At 40.1% G+C, this 23,056-nt stretch overlaps 1 protein-coding gene across 3 annotated transcripts in view; it reads right to left on the reverse strand.

The window, feature by feature from the left end:
* Positions 1-8,418: 8,418 nt before the first annotated feature.
* Positions 8,419-23,056, reverse strand: part of ASPM (assembly factor for spindle microtubules) — a 58,560-nt gene continuing 43,922 nt past the window's right edge. For all 3 annotated transcript variants that reach the window (XM_060091456.1, XM_060091455.1, XM_060091457.1), the window contains 10 exons: positions 20,845-21,011; positions 19,292-19,388; positions 17,997-18,206; positions 16,536-16,688; positions 15,517-15,705; positions 14,690-14,882; positions 14,402-14,556; positions 12,362-12,538; positions 11,279-11,448; positions 8,419-8,677 (listed from right to left, as the gene is read on the reverse strand). In XM_060091456.1, coding sequence (XP_059947439.1) covers positions 8,575-8,677; positions 11,279-11,448; positions 12,362-12,538; positions 14,402-14,556; positions 14,690-14,882; positions 15,517-15,705; positions 16,536-16,688; positions 17,997-18,206; positions 19,292-19,388; positions 20,845-21,011 — 1,614 coding nt within the window. In that variant the 3' untranslated portion in view covers positions 8,419-8,574. The remainder of the gene's footprint in view (positions 8,678-11,278; positions 11,449-12,361; positions 12,539-14,401; positions 14,557-14,689; positions 14,883-15,516; positions 15,706-16,535; positions 16,689-17,996; positions 18,207-19,291; positions 19,389-20,844; positions 21,012-23,056) is intronic.

Genomic DNA, 23,056 nt, shown 5'->3' on the forward strand with positions numbered 1-23,056 from the left:
ATTTACTTTATTAAATGAGCCGAGACTGACCTTCAGACTTTCTAAGTGTAAAGAACTTTTAAAATTAACTGTACTATTAGCTACCATTTGTTAATAATCAAATGGTTTGTGAAATAGTGAACCTCCCACATGTTTAAATGTTGCCCAAAGAACACAGCTATGAAAAAGAACAACCCTTACTATTTTTACATTATACACCATCAATTTTTTTCTTAGATTGGGTAAGTAATGGAATCATGCAGATTCTGAAAAATAAAATCTGAAGTCAGAGAGACCTGCAAGCACCAAAAAATGGTGTGTCAGTAATACTAGGACCTGTCAGAGGCCTGAAATACTGCATTGTCACTTTTCAGTGTGAGAGTTACTCACCCAGTTGTTATTACGGCTCATTCATAAGCACTACCTGGTTCTAGGAGCCTTGTTAGGACTGGTTGTTGTTCCCAGAACAGCACATTTTTCCTCCCTAGAAGGTCTTCAGTTCTTCTGACTCAAGACCTTATATTCCCAGTATGATGGCATTCTTCAAACCCCAGCATACAATTCCTGCTCCTGGGCTATGAGAGCTTCTCTGGAAATGAAGCCACACCTGGACTTAGCTCTGTGGATTAAACATGAATTCATTTGATGTTCAAGCATGTATGTTTTAGAACTGTCTTTCCTTGAGTTCATATGCATTATTTCAATTAACCTCCAAGAGTAGTTTTTCACAGTGGATCTCATAAAATTGAAATTTGACTGAAATATCAATAGGAAAGTATTAATCCTTTCCAATTAATTTGACCAATCCATTAAGAAATGATATTGATCAGGTGCGGTGTCCCAGGAAACATGCTAGGTAACGCAGGATTCAGAGATGAATAAAATTCAGCTCATTATTTCAAGGAACTCACAATAAGGAACTACTTAGTTTAGGAAAAGAGTTAAACTTGTATTATTTGTCATAAACTCTGCTTCCTGGGGGCAGGCACAACACGTGGGTGGGTGAAGCAGGTCTAGTGGTATTTCTGGGGAACTGCTCACGGCATGCTCTCTTTAACCTGGGTAGCTTGCTAGCTTCCTGATTTTAGTTTTTAAATGTGGGTTTCTGCATTTTAAAAGTAATTTAGCAATGGTACATAAAGTTTTGTAAGTTGAAAAAAGTACTAATCTTTTTCAATTAATTCATCAATGCATCCATTTATAAATGATATTGAGTACCTGCTTTATCCCAGGAAACAGAAGGTTCGCTCAAGGAGGATAATTGTCATGTGGGAATATTGTATCCAGTATTGCCATATCTTCTGATTTGTTAATTGTGAAATCTACTGATTTTTATATGGAGGGGTGCCTAAAAAATCTGTGACTTACATCGTGGCTCATTAGCAGCCAATTTGTAAACTCCAAATGCTAAAGCAATAAAAGTGTGAAAAGTGCAGCGATAGAGCATATAAAAGGAGTGGCATTGAGGAAGCAGTAATTAACTTTTTTGGTATTAACTGGGCTGTAGGAAGATTCCTGGAAAAAGTTAAGTTTACAAGACTAGGGAAGACATTCCAAATAGAAGGAATGGCCCGCACAGAATCAAATACTGAGCACACACTATGTGCCAGGCCTGAGGCTCCACACTGGAGGTAAAGCATTGAATAGGACGCGTTGTTTCTGCTGTTAGGAGCTTGTGCTCCAGGTAGACAAGAAGGGTATTAAACAAATCCTTACAAGATGCGGTGTGTCAGGAAAGATCCTGTCTTAGGCAGCAAGGACCAGGAGGGACAACCTAGCCCTGGATGCCCAAGAAAGGTTCCTCTGAGGAGGTAATACGGAGGCTGAGATTTGAAGGGAGAAAAGAAAGTATTTCAGGTAGAGGAAATAACACGTGGAAAACAGCAAAGAGCATGGTGTTTCCAGGAAGCTAATAAAAATGCCTACAGATTGAAAGGGAAAGGGGGGAAGGAGAGAGTAGAGGAAGGCCTTTGTCCACCAAATTAAAGATGCCGGAAGTCAGTGACTGGAATGAGATGCTTACAGTGGTTCTGAGAAACATAGGGGCAGGACAGGAATAAAGACACAGACATAGAGAATGGACTTGAGGACACGGGGAGGGGGAAGGGAAAGCTGGGGCGAAGTGAGAGAGAGGCATGGACATATATACACTACCAAACGTAAGGTAGATAGCTAGTGGGAAGCAGCCGCATAGCACAGGGAGATCAGCTCCGTGCTTTGTGACCACCTGGAGGGGTGGGATAGGGAGGGTGGGAGGGAGACACAAGAGGGAGGGGATATGGGGACATATGTATATGTATAACTGATTCACTTTGTTATACAGCAGAAACTAACACACCATTGTAAGGCAATTATACTACAATAAAGATGTTAAAGAAAAAAAAAAGACACCACTGACTGCAGTGAGGAAGGCTGGTCTGAAGTGTGAAAGTGTAGGCACAGGAAAAGCACTTAGGAAACTAATACCGTCATCCAGGCAAAAGAGGATGGTGTTTATACTGGAAGCAGTGGCAGGGATGTGCAAGGTAACCTGAGCAAGGGTTACTGAGGAGTGAAATGGTCGCCATGGCAACTGATTAGATGTAGGCGGAATGAGGCATTGAAAAGGGTTCAGGAGGACTCCATGGTCCCTGGCTTAACCAAGCCGATGGGACACCCAGTTAAGTGTGACAGGAAGACGGAGGGAGAAGCCATGTGAGGACTTGAGTGTCGGCATGAAGATTTTAGTTTTAGAAACGTTATTTTTAAGGGATTTGTGGCGTACATAGCCAGGTACACATACTAAGTAAGCAGCTGATTCTTGTGGTCAGTACTGGAATGAACCACCCAGACTGCTTTTGGAAACAAGATGTACCTCTCAGCTGCGAGCTCTCAGTTGTCAGCTCCCAAGGGGGTTGCCTCAGCTGAAGAGAACCTTTCTTCCCAAGGTCATAGCTTCTCCCCAGGGTGCCAGCACCAATGACCGGTCAGCAGGAGCTATAAAGAAAAGTCCCCTCACTCCAACCCAGGACGCATCTAAAGGGTCACCCAGCTTCGGAGCTCCCCGTAGAGCTGGCTGATGCCACTGGTTGCAACTTCACCGCAGGTCAGCTTATCCCCATCTGCTTCCTTCCTTTCCCTTCCACAGGTATGGATTCTAAGAGTCCTCCCCCAAATCCTCTCGACGGCTGATTTCCATCTCATAGCCTGCTTCCCCGGGAAACCAATCTGTAAGAGTTATACAAGCCTGCATATCAGAACAGAGTACTGGGCCTAACTTGTAGTCATCAGTTCATAGATGTCTACTAAAACTAAGATAATGGATGAGTTTTTCAGGGTGAGGTTAGAAGTAGGCTTGGTTCAGGGGTTTGAGGGTATCCAAAGTTTGGTGACTGGCTATAGGAAAAGGTCTAACAAAGGGAACCAATCAGGAACGGCTGGACTGGTTGAATGAAAGCCAGGAGAGCTAAGGACTGGAGATGCTGCTTGGATATCGTTGATCACATTGGATAATGCTGCTCCTTGGATATGGTTGACCACCTGGAGAGGAACGGCATCATTCAGGGTAAAACCGAGACAGGAGCAGATTGAGGAATAATCGGAAGGTCCAGAAACAGAGGCATGAGAGTGATGAATGGGGCAGTCAGTGTGACAGTGAAAGGGAGAGGCGTGGGGTGGCATGGACTGGGAGTGAGGATAGAAGAGGACTTTCTGAATAAAATGGGAGAAATTTGAGCCTATTCAAATGAAACAGGAATGGGTCGATACAGAAGGACAGGTGGGGGGCTTCCCGGGTGGCGCAGTGGTTGAGAGTCCGCCTGCCGATGCAGGGGACACGGGTTCATGCCCCGGTCCGGGAGGATCCCACATGCCGCGGAGTGGCTGGGCCCGTCAGCCATGGCTGCTGAGCCTGTGCGTCCGGAGCCTGTGCTCCGCAGCGGGAGAGGCCACAACAGTGAGAGGCCCGTGTACCACAAAAAAAAAAAAAAAAAAGAAGAAGAAAAAGTGGATTAGGTTGTTCTGACTCAAGCCTCTTGTTGATAGCAACTATAAATAATGAATACTTAGAAAATATTTGTAAAAGCTGTTGGAAACCAGTAGTGCATGACTCAGACACGAGAATCTCAGGGCCAGGATTTTAGAGAAAGCAAGTGCAGAGATCTTATCTCAGCATTCAGGAGGCACTTTTCCTCTCACAGCAATCCATGATTTCAGAGTAACGTTAAGAAAAGTAAGAAGATGAGCAGAGCTATCAACAGACCCTGGGGTTTAGAAAACCGAACAGTGGTTTTCAGAGTCTGTAAGAGAAGAGGAAACTCTAGGGCCTTGAAAAATAAGAGTAGGTGAGAAGTGGACATAGACTAGCCTGCCTCGGGACTGAAATCCATCTCGAAACTGTCTCAACCTAAATTGGATAAAGGTGATGTGAGGTAGCTGGTGTTTCTAGCCTAGTTGTCAGCTGGGAGAACAATAAACTCTGTGGAGAAGATGACATCATTCACAACCTTGCATTGTATCTGAGTTTTCACATTTATTGTCCTCAATTAATTTTTTTAAAAGTAAAATTGTATTTTTTGGAAGGAGAATACAACAGATGATAAACAACCTCTTCAACTTCTGCTTTGAATAGGCACAAGTAAAATTCTAAGAGATAACAACTATAAACTCTGAACAAAAGCCAAACTAACCCCCAACCCAAAACAGAAAACCAAATACATGGATGCACAGCAGAATGGAAAATAGCAGATTGTGGATGGGAGGATTCAGCTCAAAGAAGGTAATGGAGCTAGTTCTCCCAGGCAGTAACCCATTTTGACAGGTTACTGCCTGAGAGAGGTCTGCAATCAACACTTTCGCAATGGAGTTAAACCTTGGACTAAAAGAAAAAGCCCACAGCATTCTAGCCAGACGTACCAGTGAAGCGGGTGTGGGGCAGTCACATCCACTGAGAAAGGAGGCGGACGGGTAGATCAGACTAGTGAGAGAAAAAAGAGGGCCCCAAATTTTTGTGTAAATTCTACATAAATCTCCAAATGACTCTTGAATATCTATGTATTGGGCAAATTCAAAGTAACTCAGATAAGAATAAAAAATAATTGAAATAAGATTTGAGCTGCCACCCCAAAATCAGTGTGCAGCTTGAGCCAACCAAGTTGTTAAAAAACATTCTTTTTGGAGGACTAGAAGAGAATCCAGAGCCTCCACAATATAACATTCAATATGTCTAGGATACAAGACAAAATTATGTGATATACAAATAGAAGAATGTGGCCCAGACACACTCACGGAGGTTGTTGAGGAGCAAACACCTGCATGCTGAGAGCGAGGCTACAAGTCAAGTTGGATTTTCACTTGAAAGCTGACTGGGTGTGAGGGAAGCAGATCGCTGCTGCCCGTCCAGTAGGTCAGCGCTTATTTTATTTATTTATTTTTATTTATTTATTTTTTTTGCGGTACGCGGGCCTCTCACTGTTGTGGCCTCTCCTGTTGCGGAGCACAGGCTCCAGACGCGCAGGCTCAGCAGCCATGGCTCACGGGCCCAGCCACTCCGCGGCATGTGGGATCCTCCCGGACCGGGGCATGAACCCGTGTCCCCTGCATCGGCATGCGGACTCTCAACTGCTGCGCCACCAGGGAAGCCCGTCAGCGCTTATTTTAGAGCAGATAGGAACATACATGGAATTGAATGGTCTTGTAGGAAAGTGGCCATGGGACCCAGATAGCCTCAGAGAGACAGTAACAATAGAAGGAAGACACTGAGTAGCTTTACATCTTTAATAACACTGTTAAGGTGAATATAAATGTTACTGGACTATTCTTTGAATGTACCACAATAAAGATCAATCAAAATTATTGATAAGAGGAAGAATCTGTTCCAAATACTCAAACAGTGTTCAGCAGGTATGAAAACTAATGATGCTTTGGCAAAGCAAGGGCAAAGTTTAGATCAAGTTTCATTTTGGTCTCATTTAGATAATTCAAAATAAACCATCACTATTCCAAATACAAAAGTTATCTGCAGTAATAACGGAATATTATTCATAGAATAAAACTTCACTCTCTAAGACTGGTTTCTGAAAAGGCTTCTGTAAAATTGGAGAAAAAAAGGGTCCATAATTTATGCAAGATGCAGATGTACTACTTTATGTAGCCCTCCATAAGCATTTATTGAAATAAGCAGGTTTTTGGACTATTTTCTTCCTCCTTTACATAGGTTGGAAATTTTTACACACACCCACAAATACACACGCCCTCAAATGTAAATTGTAAATAAATATTCATCTGCATTACTCTTACCTCCTGTGAAGAGGTTATAAGCAAAGTATTTTCATTGGAATTCTTCCTTTGTTAAAAGCAGAACTGCAATAGTTTACCACTCTTTCTTTATACCAAGAAACAGTGGCAGCTGAACAATATTAAAATTAAAAGCAAGCCTGTTAGCAAGCTTAGCTACTAGCAAAAAGTAATCCAAAAGACAGTATTTTCTTAATCCACAAAGATTTTTAAATGTACTAGGCTTTCATTGCTACAATGAAAAATTAGAAGTTATAAAGATAATAAACCTGGAAAAAAATCACCTATTGAGAAAAATTCAACAATTTTGCATAACAGATTGCACAATGTGAATTTCTTCCTCTCAAGCATTAAGCCAAAATATGGTATGGGTAACAAGCTATATTAGGGATAGATAAAATTTTCCAAGGTTGTAAAAGTATGGATTTTTTTTTTTTGCAAAAATCGTAACTATGTAACTTTATATATGTTTACATTTAAAACTAAATTAGGTACTTTCCTGGCAGTCCAGTGGTTAAGACTCTGCGCTTCCACCGCAGGGGGCATGGGTTCCATCCCTGGTTGGGAAGTGAACTAAGATCCCACATGCCTTGCAACATGGCCAAAAACCCCAAAACCAAAGCCAAAACAAAACAACCAAAAAAACCCACTAAATTAAAAATGACACTCTATGGTTATAATGACATCTACTGGAAATCTGGGTTTATTACAGACAAGAAGGTGAATTTAAAATTCACCTAACTTCACCAGTAATAAACTCACCTAACACAGAACTAGATTGGAGTTAACGTATTTATATTCCTTCTTTAATACAATGTAATCTCTCTGTAGGAAACAGCAACTTCTAAAGAAAAAGACTTAATTACCTCTCAACCATTCCTTCCAAACACACACACACACACACACACACACACACACACACACACACACACACACATGCCTTCCAGCGTTCAGGAAGCCTTAGAATACTGATATGGATTTATCACATACATTTAAGAGGAATATCCTTCACATGAAAATAGAATACTATGTAAAACTTAAAAATTTTTAGTCTGAGTTCCAACAATAGAAAAACTTTGAACATCTGGAAATCACCTTTCATGTATAACTTCATAGAAATATTTCTTGTGCAAATACTAATTGGATATAACCATCTTAGAGGAAATTAACACCAATAACATTTTCTGTTGGTTGATTATATCCTAGTGGTATAATTTACCAAGTAAATAAATTGCTTACACTAAAATTCTGTTAAATGAAAGAGAAAAACAAACCACTTGGGAGAGTCAACAAAAACTATAGTATTTGGCAAATTCTAAGTAACAAGAGTTCTCCAAACTCCAAACACTTCCTTGGAAGAAAAAAAAAATTCTAAAAATTTCTAGTTACTTTCAATATATTCTTTAATATGTCAATATGGTCTTTATTCTAACCAAATCTCAACAGTCTCTGACTAGGTTTAATCCTCATTCCAACAAAATAATAAAGTTAAGTAGTTAAATGGTCTCTCCATTTCTAGCTACTACTGATTTATTTCAAGCACTTAAAAACTGTCCTGGCCCCCATAGCTAGACAGTCTTTGGGACCCGATCAGATTGCAAACAGCCACTGGAATTAGCCTTCCGTGGCTCTGGAATCACACTGGTTCAGTATTGGTAACAGTGACCCAAAGCTACTGAAAATAACAGGTCATGTTTCAACACTTGAATCATCTTCAGGTCTGTGCTCAGTGACTAGACAATGAGTTTCTACTACAAGCAATACCTTGCTCTCCCCAGGTCAAATTACAGCCCCACTCAGTTCAAAGTCGGGAGTTTTTAATATATGAAGGGGTAGGCTGAACTTGTCTAATTTCCCCAAAGGGGCTCATTTGCCCATCTTGATGGTCCCGTCAGTCAGGAAACAGGGGTGTTGTCTATGGCGTTTGTGGGATTATTTTATCCTCAATTCTACATGAGTTGGCAGAATCTTAAATTTTCCACATTTATTTTAGATAAATGCCTCAATTTACCTACAAAACAGGAATAATAAGCTAATGTTTTCCCTTTAGGAAAATGATTATATTCAAACTAATATAATATTTTAAGACGACAGACATAGATAACAGTGTTGGAATCATGTCATGACCTTAGTTTGTTATCGCATAAAGCTATTAAATAAAAGAAACAAAGAATATAAAAAGTTTATTCGTTACTTATCTCTTTTAAATTTTAATACAAAGTCAGATTTTAAAAGTTGTACAAAGCAAGCCAAAAGCACTTTCTACACGCGTGATCAGCTTTCCTATTTCTTTTCCTGTACATACTGAGACGTTTGCCTTTGCTAATAAGGAATGCCAAGAGTGTCCATCACCATTTGAATAGCTTTCAGAGGATTCATGATTTCTTCCAAGTTATCTCTTCTCAACACCCAATCCGGTTTAAGTCTGTGAGAAGAATTAAAAACCTTGCATTAATCCAGTTCCTCTCTTAGAAGACTCACATCCATCGTTTTGTCTTAACTGAAATGTGGTCCCTCCTGGACGCATCACCTCCCTCACAGGCCCTCATGCAGGTGGGAGGCTTCATGCTATCACCGTTTACGACTTTAGACTATTTCTCCCCATCTTCCCTGAAGGATGATCCTGGCTCCTTTGGAGCTCAGGCTATTCAGCTACCAAACCCCAGGGTTTTGTCTGTAAACCTGGTTCCTGGTCTTCCCTCAACTCCTGCCCCATCTCAGAACTTCAGCAGCCTTGTAGCTAAAGAGCCGACCCCTCACCTGTCCGTTTCCGCCCCCTTTCCTTTAGGTCCACTCAGCACACCCCCCGTCACACAATCACAAGATAGACGCTGTCACCCTCAGAAAGTGCCCGGCCACCAACTGCTCAGTCTGAGCCTTCCAGCCCAAACCACCCCTTGGGGTTCATCCACGCCCTTTGACTTAATACGTCCATGGCTCACAGCTGCCCCCCACTGTGGTGTCCACTTCAGGGGACCTCAGCACGTGCCTGTCACCCAGCACAGTGCTGGTCTCCTTTCCCTCCCGTCTAGCTTGGGTCCCTCAGTATAATCTCCATTGCAAATGCCGTTAACCCTATTGTTGCTCTTCCCTATTGAATGCAACTGGAAAGCTCTATGTGGATTCCAGGTTGAATCCAGGTATCTGCCTTCTCCATTCCTGCACAGCTGGACATTGCTAAAGAAAACCTGCACAACCAGGCTGGCTGATTTTATGCCAAGGATTGAAATTACCTAAAAATTGCTTCCTTTCTCGTTCCCCAAGATGACTGTTTTCTTCTTTCCAAATGTCCCCTCCACACCCTCCCCCCTCTGCTCCTGAGCTAATGTCTATAATCTCCTTCTTCACTGAGGACACGGCATCACATCCGTTTTCCTCACATGAATCCCGACCACTATGTGCATTTCCAGCTTCCTGTTCTTTCCAGTGAAAACTCCGAACATCTATTAATTGGGGGGGTGGTCAGAGTGGGTATATATACCCCTCCCGTGGAACAGCACTCTGTGAAGTAAGAGATGCAATCTAAGCCATGCATCGACATGGATGAACCTCAAGAGCATTACACTAAGTAAAAGAGTCCCGTCACAAAGAGCTACCTCTGTATGATTCCATTTATGGGACAAAGCAGAAAAGGCAAAACTAAAGGTATTGAACTCACATCATCAGGTTCCAGAATCCAGGGGTTAATGGGAGAGAACTGACTGCAAGGGGGCACAAGGGCACTTTGTGGTGACAGAAATATTTTATCTCAGTGGTAGTGGTTTCACAACTGTATACATTTGGCAAAACTCATTAAATTGCATACCTAAATAAAGGGTACATTTATACTGTTGGGAGTTTTACCTCAAAAAACCCTGACAGTGTCAAAAGGGGAGGAAAAAAAAAAAAAAAAAGAATCTACTCATTCATATGTTAATAGTTTTACAACGTAATTCGTATTATAATATGCCAAGTCCTTAAATAAAAACTGTATGTAGAAATAGTTCCCATTAATAATTTTAAGCAGACTATTTTTATGTTATACTGTAAAACATGCAAGAACAGAGCCAATTTACAACTATTATACAGTTTATAATTATGAGTAATTATAAAGCTAACTGCTGTATAACCCAGGTCAAGAAATAGTGCATTGTCAGTGGTGCAGGATTTATACCTAGTAGACAACTGTCCAGTCACAGAAAGCAAGGAGAGAGAGGGAGAGAGAGGGAGGGGTTCTAATGATCCCTGCATCTAAGTTATATCTCTAGACCATTTCCCTAACTTATATCTCTAGACTGTTTCTTCTGCCCAGAACCAGAGAGCAACAACGAATGTCCTTACAAGAGACACAGAGGAGGGAGAGGGAGAAGAAGCCCTGTGAAGGCTTAGGCGTAGGACAGAGCTATCCAGCAACAAGCCAAGGACACTTAGCCGCCAGAAACTGGATGAGCCAGGGAAGGATTCCACCCCAGAGCCTCAGACCAGGTGAGGCCCTGCTGACACCTTCATTTCAAACTTCCAGTTTCAAGAACTGTGAGAGAATAAGTTACTGGTGTTCAAGGCCACCAAGTTTGTGCTAATCTGTTACAGCAGCTCTAGGTAACTAATACAAGGTCAAAAAGAACCTCTCTAGGAGGAGAAATTTCAGGCATCGGGGTGATTATGCGAGGAGTTGGAGGTTGATGTTTTGGCCACCAGAGACCTTCATCAGCTCCCCAGTAGTGCAGCTTCTCCTACATGGAGGGGAAAAAATGATATGGCAAAGCTTATTCAGAGCTAATTATCAGCTTTAGCACGTACCTTGTTAGTACCAGGAATTTACCCAATAACTACTAAATACTCATAGCTGCAGTGTTATTACTTCATTAACTGCTGAGATCGTCTCCTTTAGATTTACCAAAGATTTTCTTCTTGTTCACATGCTGGTTCTCCATTGTCAATCACAGTCTCTTGCTCATAGTAGGTGCTCAATAAATGTTTGCTAAGTGGATGAATGAACGAATGAGTGAATGGTGACACAAAACTACAGGGTACATTTACTGCTCACCTTGAAACCATTCTGGTTCTTACAGGTGTTTCTGGAATAAAGGAAAGGCTCATAGAAGATTTCTTCTTTTGTTCACAAAGGATTCTTTCAGTATTCACTTTATGTTTATGAGCTGTAAGTTTGTAGAGACTATAAATACGGTCAACAACTTTGGACCTACTTCGAACATCCTACAAAAGAAAATGTGCATTTATTAAACTAACAAGAATTCTGTATCCCTTCTATGCTAGCAAAATCAATCACAGTATACAAACACTATGCAGTAAATTACAAGCTTTTAACAATAAAAAGCCGAGCTCTCCAAGTTCAGCAGTTAGATTGGTTTAAATTATGAATTTATAAGACAATTATGAAGAAGGCAAATATTCAAAAATTGTACACTTAACTCCACACTAAATAAAAAAGCAAACATTAAAGTCAATTACCTATTATACATGGTTACCAAGTCCTGTGAATTTTACCTTCTTAAAGTTTCCAGCGTTATCCACTTACCTCTGCCTGATGTGACCCCAGGTCAAGTACAGTCTCTTGCCCAGACCACTGCGTGTCTACACTTGCCTCTTTCCTTAATGGTCTCCCTATACCCACACGCTCTCCCAAATCCATTCTTCGACCAGCAGCCAAAGTGATGTTAAAACTTAAACTGGAACGTATCTCCTTGCTTAAAATCCTTCAGTGGTTTCCCACTGTTCTCAGGATAAAGGCCACAGTCCTATCATGGCTTGCAGTCACCCCTGCTGACTGTAACTCCTGGAGAGGATACTCAGAGGCCTCACCGGAGAAACGCTTGTCATGTATTTGTGTCACAGCAGGGGGATGAGGAGTCGTGCACATCTGGATTTCTACCTTGCTGGGACAGCTGTTGCTTCTCTCAAGTACATGGGAGCTGGTTACTACTAAGGCTGTGATAAATTCTACTTCTAGAATTCAGCTTCTCTGACATATAAGAAACAACTCATATCGCACAAAAAGCAGGTGTGAACACATGCAAAGCCCTGTTTAAGTTGTAATAACTGCTTAAAAGTCTTGGACTTAAGAACATGTAAAAATAACCTCAAAGGAAAAAAACTGATGAATACTTACAGAAGCTCGATTTGTCCTCTTCAGTAAAACAGCTAACAAACAACAAGTTTTTGTGAAAATGCTTCTACTCTTGTCTGCAACTTTGTCACCGGGCTTTTCTTGGTACATTTGCAAAAGCTCCAGCAGTGTATCTACACAGTTTTCTACATCGTAAACTGCTGAAGTCGTTTTCTCATACTGGAAGAGAACAGAACCAAGTTACAAATTATAATAAACACAGATACTGGGCTGGCCAAAAGGTTCGTTTGGTTTTTTCCGTAAGATGGATCTAGTAGCATTAGTTGTCTTTAACTTCATTCAAAACAACTTTGTTAGATTGTATACGGCAGCTGTCATATCAGTGTGCATTTAAAAAAAGACTAATCAAAATTGATGAATTTTTGTGTAGTTATTTTAATATTGAAGATGGAAGAAAAAAAGCAACATTTTCAGCATATTCTGCTTTACTATTTCAAGAAAGGTAAAAATGTAACCGAAATGCAAAAAAAGATTTGTGCAGTGCATGGAGAAGGTGCTGTGACTGATGAAACGTGTCAAAAGTAGTTTGTGAAGTTTCATGTTGGAGATTTCTTGCTGGACGATGCTCCACGGTTGGGTAGACCAGTTGAAGTTGATAGCGATCAAATCGAGACATTAATTGAGAACAATCAACATTATACCACACAGGAGATAGCCGACATACTCAAAATATCCAAATCAAGCATTGAAAATCATTTGCACCAGCTTGGTTATGTGAATCGCTTTGATGTTTAGGTCCACATTAAGTTAAGCGAAGAAAACCTTCTTGACCCTATTTCCGCATGCAATTCTCTACTTAAATGTAATGAAAACGTTCCATTTTTAAAACAAATTGTGACGGGTGATGAAAAGTGGATACTGTACAATAATGTGGAATGGAAGAGATCGTGGGGCAAGTGAAATGAACCACCACCAACCACACCAAAGGCCAGTCTTCATCCAGAGAAGGCGATGTTGTGTATAGGGTGGGATTGGAAGGGAGTCCTTTATTATGAGGTCCTTCCAGAAAACCAAACGATTAATTCCAAGAAGTACTGCTCCCAATTAGACCAACTGAAAGCAGCACTCGACGAAAAGCATCTAGAATTAGTCAACGGAAAACACATAATCTTGCATGAAGGTAACGCAAGACCGCATGTTTCTTTGATGACCAGGCAAAAACTGTCAGAGTTTGGCTGGGAAGTTCTGATTCATCCGCCGTGTTCACCAGACATTGCACCTTCGGATTTCCATTTATTTTGGTCTTTACAAAATTCTCTTAATGGAAAAAATTTCAATTCCCTGGAAGACTGTAAAAGGCACCTGGAACAGTCCTTTGCTCAAAAAGATAAAAAGTTTTGGGAAGATGGAATAATGAAGTTGCCCGAAAAATGGCAGAAGGTACTGGAACAAAAGGGTGAATACGTTGTTTGATAAAGTTCTTGGTGAAAATGAAAAATGTGTCTTTTATTTTCACTTAAAAACCGAAGGCACATTTTGGCCAACCCAGTACTTTAGAAACGCCAACCAAAAAGGAAGCCAGACGTGATTAGAAGAGGTTCTGCTATTCTGATACAGTGCAGTGTACAGGCTGTCAGCTCTGGAGGGAGATGGACATGAACGCTCCACCACTGACCCCACGCTGGTCGTCGGGCGAGGACCTTACCTCCTGTAAAGACGATTATCCCTTCACTACAAAATGGGAAGGATAATACCATAAGAACCACCTTAGAGGATGAATGGGAGGACTAAATTAAATGATGCATGAAAAGCACTAACACAGAGTTAGCAAGGCCTTAACTAACTCTAACTTGCTGTTATTAATATTATAAAAACAGGAGAAATAAATCATAAAAAATTATAGTTTCTATGTACAGTTATGTTAACAGAGTAAACATTTCCCCCCCCCCCCCGAAGACTCTGGCACAGAGTAAATGAACTTTAACTCGGAGATCTGAGCTCTAGTTATGAGCAAGCATAAACCTAACTTGCTGGGGGAGGTTTCTTGACCAAGGAACTCTTCATTATCAAGACGGAAACTACCTTGGCGACGTTAAGCAAGACCTGCACAGCGTATCCGATGACCTCCATACAAGGGACACTACGGTTACAGCTTCGGATCAAGACAAATATTTTAGAAATTGCTCCACTCTGGGCCATATTCTCACAGCAAAGTGAAGACAGTCTAGTAACTACGTCTGAAAGGGGGAGAAAAAAAAAAGATACATTCACAGCAACAAAATCAGTTAACACATTATTATATTCTTTGTACGACTCAAGGGTAAAAACGCATTTCTAACCTTATACAAGATATTGTTAAAACAAACTAACCCAGGTGCTTTAGAGCCTCAAGAATAGCGGAAAGGTACTTGTATGTCAGGAGATAGTGCAGGGCTAGTGCGGTTCTGTGGTAGAGCTTGTTTTCTTCTCGAATCTCCCTGTTAACACACTGAAGTCTCTGTCGAATGGCTTTAATTTTTGTACAATCATTTTTCTTCCTCCAAGAATATCCTCTCCATAACGCCTTAAAGAGACAAACCAGTAACTTTAAGATTACAACCTCTGTTGTTGTGGACTTAACATCTACATCTACTTCCACAAAGTAACTGTTTTCAGTAAAATTATATGATGTGATCTTTGCAACTTTGCAACTACAACTTCAATTCAGGTTCTAATAAATAGCAAAAGCAATTTTTCTAGGAAGAAATACATATAATATTCCTGTATATAAGTTAAAGCATCATTCACTGGCCAAAGACGGCTAAATCTATTCAAAAGGCAAAAATACATTTGCATCTTTCAATCATCAACTTCCTCTATGGAATGTGAAAATAAAGGGCTTAACAATGAAATTATTGTAGCATAGTGTATATGAATTATTCTATTGGCCAATCTCAGCTTTTTAAAATGAGCATGACTGTGCTTTTTAAAATGTTAGACATTGGGGATTCCCTGGCGGTCCAGTGGTTAGGACTCGGCACTTTCACTGCCGTGGCCCGGGTTCAATCCCTGGTTGGGGAACTAAGATCCCGCAAGCAGTGAGGTGCAGCCAAGAAATAAAATAAATAAATAAAAATAAAATTCAATAAAATGTTATATATCATGTAGAAGAATTGCAAACCAAAGTCTTGAACTAAAATCATAATATTTTCAGTTACCTGAATTTTAGTGACTCTATTATTAATTTTTTCCTGCTTTTTACGGAGGAGAAAACGGCATACGGCTTTCTGTATTACTGATGCAGCCCTATTTTGCTGGCTCATATGTTCTTGATCTTCATTCTGAATTTTTATGAAGCTATGTTTCTGAAGAAACCTCTTATGCTGTAATCTTGCTCGAAACCATCTCTGTTTAAAACATATGAATAGTTTTTTTACTTCAGTTTTCTTAATGAAATAAATAGAACACTTATTGAAATATCTTTCAACCCTCCCCAGTGGCATTACATTTCCACTCTAGTTGGTGCAGAAAATCCCAGGCCACAGTGGGTGTAAGTGTGTGTGTGTGTGTGTGTGTGTGTGTGTCTGAGAATTTAACCCTGCACAACATATTCCTCATTTCATAATTGATATAAATCTTATCAAGCTGTATATTATTCTTCAATTTTTTTTACTCAATATTTTATATGTAAGTATATTCACATATACTGTACAAACAGGATTCTCATCCAGAATACATAAAGAACTCCTATAATCATTAAGAAAAATAAAACACTCAACAGAAAAATGAGCAAAGTATGTGGAAAAAAATTTTTAAAAAGCATACCATACACAGATAAGAATTTGAATAACCAACACAGAGGAAAGATTTTTTAGAATTGCTAGCAATCATAGGAAATCCAAACCAAATATGAGATATAATTTGCCATTCACCAAAATGACAAAATCACAAAGTCTTTAATGTCACGGGTTGGCAAGGAGGTTGAGAGAGAGACAGGTGTCCTGGGTGTCGCTACATGGGGAGTGAATGGGTACAACGCACCAGAGGATAACCCACAGCCTTAGTCCTGAGCCATAAAACGCAACTTACCTCTAAGCCAGCCAACCACCCTAATGGCTACATGGCAAAAGCTAAATACTATATAACTTTAGCAGGGGTATTTGGAAATTGTTTATGAAATATTAAAAAGTTTCAAACAAAAATTATGTCATAGTTTTACTGTGAAGGAAAAACTAACCTGAATACAGATGGCTGAGTTAACCTGTTTATTATTAGCATTCTTCAGAGCCCTGTGAAGTCTGTATGCTCTTTGAATTCTAAGAGCAGACAGGTGACAAAAGGCAGCTGCTGTGAAGTGAAGAAGCCTCATTTTGGCTCTCTGTTCTAAAATCTAAAGGAGAGAAAAAGATCAACAACCAAATAGATGACTCTTAAGACAATCAACCAATGTTTATTTTTGTATATCCTTAATACCAAATTATATAAATTGGCAACAGTAAACTAACTTGTAACTATTAAAATTATCTACATTGTAACCTGAAGTAATTATACTCCTTTACTATACAATACTTGCAATGGTGTAACTCCTAACTGAGGGTGTAGAAAGCACAATTATATTGGGGGCACTTCACTCAAGAATGTAACTAGACTACCCAAGGGCAGCTAGATAAGGCTTTGAAGGTACTAATTATAATGGGAGAAGTCTAGGAATAGTAAACTGAGAAAGGGTTAGAGAGCTCCAAGCAGAACCATTGAAGATGGTGATGTTAAATCGGGCAAACATTTGATCCGACTTCTCCAGCAGTGGTCTCGCCACATCCAGCACAAGACTTCTGCAGCAGAAGCTCCCTCCAGGGAAGGGCCTTTAGCCTTTAGACTTTCAATTTATACTCAGTGAACAAAACACAAAAGATTTCTCCTTTAATTTAATTATTTTCTGTTTACCACTGCTTCATGTACTGGATGCCCAGAATGTCAAGAATTCCCTAGGGAGGATTCTCTCCTGCTGAAGGTGTGGAAGTTATCAAAGGAATGGTCCTACAACCCCTGAGAGAGTTGCTTGGTGGTAGCAAAAGGTGACTTGAATAACAACCTCCTTCACGTGTGGGGACGGGGCAGGGGAAGCTGGGATGCAGTGAGAGAGAGGCATGGACATATATACACTACCAAATGTAAAACAGATAGCTAGTGGGAAGCAGCCACATAGCACAGGGAGATCAGCTCAGTGCTCTGTGACCACCTGGAGGGGTGGGGTAGGGAGGGTGGGAGGGAGACGCAAGAGGGAGGGGATATGGGGATATATGAATACATATAGCCGATTCACTTTGTTACAAAGCAGAAACTAACGCACCACTGTAAAGCAATTATACTCCAATAAAGATGATAAAAACTTAAAAAAAAAAAACCTCCTTCATGTGTGGAGCCCTCCTCACACTTCAGTTCCTTTGTTAAGATTTATTACATGAGAAAAGTTATTTTGTATTTTTGGTGAGCACCTATGGGAAACAGGATCATAGAACAAAAATCTATGGCAACCAGTTGATCTTGTTACATGGGGCTCTTCAGAAGCTGAATACATTCTACTTAATGGTTATATCAGTTCTGAAATTATTCTCCAAAATCTCAAATTTCTTAACACAATTTAACATCAGGTATTTCCACTTCATAAGACTGAGATATCCTACTTAAAAATACTTACCCTTTTTCTTACTAACCAACCACGCACCAGTGCTTGTAGAACAACTGTAGATTTTTTTAATTCAACATATTTTATCCTTTCACACTTCCCAGCCTTCCTGGCTCGTATGTATCTTTGTATGGTCAAAGCAGCTGATTTCTGCTGGAGAAAGACCTGCCTTCCTTTATATGCTCTGAAATTTGCTTGGATCAAACAAGCAGCTTGATGTCTCTATAAAGAAAAATTTGCAAGTGACATTAATAGATAGAAATAATAATTCAACCCACTGGAGGTTCTGGAATTTCTCAATGAAAAATAAGATGGTATAATTCTGATTTTTTTTTTTTACATTTTTAGTTTAAGAATGTCATATTTCAGAGATTTTGAAACCCACAGAGGGCTACAGCTGAAAATGAAGTTTTTATGAAGGTGCAAACCAGGGACCATAGATACCTGGTGCTTTTTCCCTCCCTTCCTCTTGATACTTTTCATTGTGAATGAGCAAAGGACTAGTATTACTACAGGACAAATGCATTTAATACAAAAGCTAGCTACACTCTAGAGAACAGAATGGGTATTATAAGCAGCTGTGAGGGAAGCTGTCTGCTGCTTCGAGAACCAGTGTACTCCCAGCACATCTTAGAGTCCTCAATTCTAGAACATCCTGACAATCAAATTCCAAGACACATAAAGTATCTGGATTGAAATGAAAACTAGGTTTGTTTTACAACATAGACCACCCCCACCTACTAGCTGAGTGACCTTGAGCAAATCCCTTTATCTCTCCAGACCTCAGTTTACTCATCTGTAAAATGGGAATGCTGATAATAGCTACCTCACAGAGTTATCATGAGGATCCGATTAGTTAGTAAATATATAATAGAAGGTGTAATAATAATAGTGTGTATATAATCATACATAGTGAATATGAACATCAAAATTTACAAGTAAAATTTTAATTTTGATTTCTTTAATAAAAGACCATAGGTACCACCATTGTTCTAGAACCAATGTTAAATATTTTAAATAGATTACCAAATGTGGCTTAAGGAGTATGTGTTGACTCATACAGACAGGATACGCTACATCTATTATGAGTTTCTTCAAATAAATCACTTCAAACTTGGGTTTGAGAATATGTTATAAAAACAGATACACAAACAAAAATACAAATAGTATTTTTATGAGTGAATATAATTTTTAATTGACTGCAATGATGTGTTTAAAGCAAATGTATAGTTAGATCTTTAAATCATGTTTTGTTTTCTGTTTTTTAAAGTAGTTCTTTACATATGAACTGTTTTTTTAACACCTACTTTTGTCATTAAGAATTGCTCATGAGCTGTTTTTCCAGAAAGTACAGCTCTCCATTTTCTCTGAATGATGATTGTTGATGCTCTCACGTTCAAAAACCTAAAAAGTGATTATTGGAAAGCAATTTCAAATTAACTCATTTAGTAAGTATTCATTGCCCGCCCCCTATAAATACTAGAGGAGAAAGAAAATATAAGAAAGGCAATGAGAGAATTAAAAAAAGTAGAAAAGGATAATTCATACTTAGGTTCTAGCAATCAGAACTTTACAAACACACACACACACACACACACACACACAGGGTAACAATGCAAAAGAAGTTTTACAATTGGCAATATTTCAGTGGACAAGAAATATTAAGTTCTAGAATGACAAAAAATTCTGAACGGGATCAGAAGAAAGTAGGATTAGCCAGATCTAGACAAAGCCTAGATAAAGGGGAGGTGGTAGAAAAAAATGGTAGAGAATAAAGTCTGAGTCCACACTATGAGTCTTTGAGCAGACAGGTGTGGCTGAGAAGACAGCCTGGGAGGGTGGAGTGGCATCAGGCAAATGAGAAACAAACACTTGTTTGAAAGGAAAGATGGCATCATCAAAAGATTTAAAAAGGAATATTCTGTAAACAGAACTGGAGAAAAATTTTAAATGTGAGGGCTAGAGATTAAACTTTAGGCGTCAACATAGCAGTGAGAACAACTGAGAATCGGCAGGCTCCTTCATCCATTCACGGTCCTGTGGAAAAGGGAGAGAGATTAACCTATGCCATGTCGCCACCTTTCCTAGAAAGTGAGGCTGAATATCAATGGGAAAAACTGGATACTGGTCCTTAATAGCTGAGAGCAGTAATTATATTTTTGTTTGTTAAGCCCTGACTCTGCCCATGGAATTGATCAAGAAACGCTTGTAACACTAGTGTCCTCCCCTAAAACGATCTTTAAAACCATCACTGATATAATAGCTCATCAATTCTGGGAACTGAAGAAAAAATTCTTACACTATGAAATAAAAAAATAATATAGACTATCTGGTAAGAGCTTCTGAAAAATGTGTTTAAAAGAAATGAACTAGGAATAGGGAAACACGAGTAACATAGATAAGTTGGTAATTAGGTCTTCTTCATTAAGGATAAAGAGTACAGGGGTTAATACAAAGAAAAAAAAAGCATAAGAAAACAAATGTTGCCAGTAGCTAAATCAACAAACAAAATGGACCCGTGCACCAACAAGGAAAACAAGACTTACTAGATCATTTTATTAACTTCCCATCCTCAGCCCCTACCCTTCTCCTTATGAACCTGAGTTAATCAAGTTTAATATTTTCTCCTGGATTATACCATCAAGGCTGTATCTCAAAAAACAAGACAGTTTCAGAGATAATTTTGTTACATTATTGCAGAAAACACCAGCAAACCATACAAATTAAGCATAGCAACTATTTAAAAAAAACCCAACAAGCAGTATTACTTGACACACAGACTTGGTTACGGCACATGCGTGTGTGCACGCACCCTCCCCCCCCACACACACACTCTCGCCCACGCAGCTGACACATTTACCGTCTTCTCTGCAGCTTGGTACAGAAGCAACCCTGAATGATTCTAACAGCTCTTAACACAGCCAGATACTCTTTGCGCGCTTTCCAACACCTGTACCAGGCTTGAATCTTGCAGGCAGCTTTCACTTCACGTAAATGTTTCCTGGCTTTATGTCTCCTCCACACAGTCTATTAAACATATAAACATAACAAATATGCAATGAGATGTCTAATTATTTTTTGTAAACTGGGAGACTCAGTATTGATAACAGTTAATATAAGGTCAAGCAGACAAGATCAACTGCAGAAATGCAGTCACACCCCAACTCCTCTGTGGGACTCGCTCACTCCAGACACGTGAGCCCTCTGAAAACAGCGGGCTGACCTGTGACCTCTTACTACCTGCTTCAGCACATACCCTGCAGCTGGCTGCTGGCTAAGCCCAATACAATCCTGAAAAGTATTTAAATTGTAAGATGCACACAAAGCCTGGGAAGCCAGGTGTGTGCACTGCCCTCCCCTTCTCAGTCCATGTGAAGGAACGAAAGGAAATGAACACACTGATGCCTCCGATTCCAGGGAAGGGATGGGAATTCTTCCCACTGCCCTCCCCACCCACTGCAGACACATCCTGGGTTCTGTGTCCAGCCTGTTGCAGAATCCTGAGGACATCCATCTACCTGAGGACCATCAGATTTTCTGACTTTGGCAACCTTGTGGCTGACTAAAAGCTTAAGTAACAGCTACAACTTCTTAAGTGCTTAGAGCTATACTAAGCACTATAATTCTTTACAGTAACGTAGGTAGGTAATACTATTATCTCTAATTTAGAGGTGAAAAAAATGAAGGCCCAGAGGAACTGACACCAGTAAAATTACTTGTTGATGTCACAGGTAATAAGTGACAGACATATCTCATTTAATCCTTATAAATATCTTGTGAGATAATTATTAAGATCTCTATACAAAACAGAAATTAAGGTCAAGAGACTTGTTACCACATAGCCAGTAACTGAGAGTCAAGATTTGAACCTGAGTCTATCTGACTTCAAAACACCTACAGCAAATACAATAGCTCCACCTAACATGGGGATCAGGCTCTAAATTCAGTTGACAGGCGAGAATGATATATATGGTCAACCTTAACTCTTGTGATGCCCTTAACTCAGAGTATTTCTATATGGTTTTTATGTAAACAAAACCGAATACCAACATAGTAGTATTCATAGTGGAAGCCAGGTATCAGTATTTTTAAAGATTCCAAAGTGATTCCAATGTGTGCTAAAGTTTAAGACCACTGGTTGGTATGTGTTAAAAACTAGATGTGCAACATGCACTCTTATAATTTAGTTATATGAAAGAAAAAACAGGGCTTCCCTGGTGACGCAGTGGTTAAGAATCCGCCTGCCAATGCAGGGGACATGGGTGCGAGCCCTGGTCGGGGAAGATCCCACATGCCACAGAGCAACTAAGCCTGTGTGCCACAGCTACTGAGCCTGCGCTCTGGAGCCCACGAGCCACAACTACTGAGCCCGCGAGCCACAGCTACTGAAGCCCGCACGCCTAGAGCCCGTGCTCTGCAACGAGAAGCCAGCGCAATGAGAAGCCCGCGCACCGCAACAAAGAGTAACCCCTGCTCGCAGCAACTAGAGAAAGCCCCTGTGCAACAACAAAGACCCAATGTAGCCAAAAATAAATAATTTTAAAAAAACCCTAAAAACCCAACAACTAATTACTAAAAGAAAGAAAAAACAGTTGAATTTTCCTAAGATTGTTATTTTGGCTTTTCTAACATAACCCCAACTAATACATGCACTTGACACCCACCAGTCCTTGACTCCTGGCAGCGTCTGGAACTTGAGCACTCCTTTCCTCCTCCCTCAACCCTTGGCTTCTTTATACCACAATCTTTAGCTTTCTTTGTTCCCTCTTAATACCATATGTTGGCTTCTCCACTCAGCACCCCTGAATTTTGATGCTCTTTAGGGCTCCAGTCCTCGGCCCTCTTCTTTTGCCCACTTTATGCATTCTCCCTAAGTGATCCCCTATCTCCCACAAGTTCAAATATCCGTGTATGCCAACAATGTAGAAGTCAAATTCCAAAATCCATACTGCTGTCTAAATTACAGCAAACATAGCAACTGCCCCGCTGGACGCGTGGTGGTCACGTCAGCTTCACGTACCCCAGGCCGAGCTCATCGGGCTCCAGACCTGTTCCTCCGGTTGTTCCCACGT

Source organism: Mesoplodon densirostris, chromosome 2 (genome assembly GCF_025265405.1).
Source record: "Mesoplodon densirostris isolate mMesDen1 chromosome 2, mMesDen1 primary haplotype, whole genome shotgun sequence".
Taxonomy (NCBI): domain Eukaryota; kingdom Metazoa; phylum Chordata; class Mammalia; order Artiodactyla; family Ziphiidae; genus Mesoplodon; species Mesoplodon densirostris.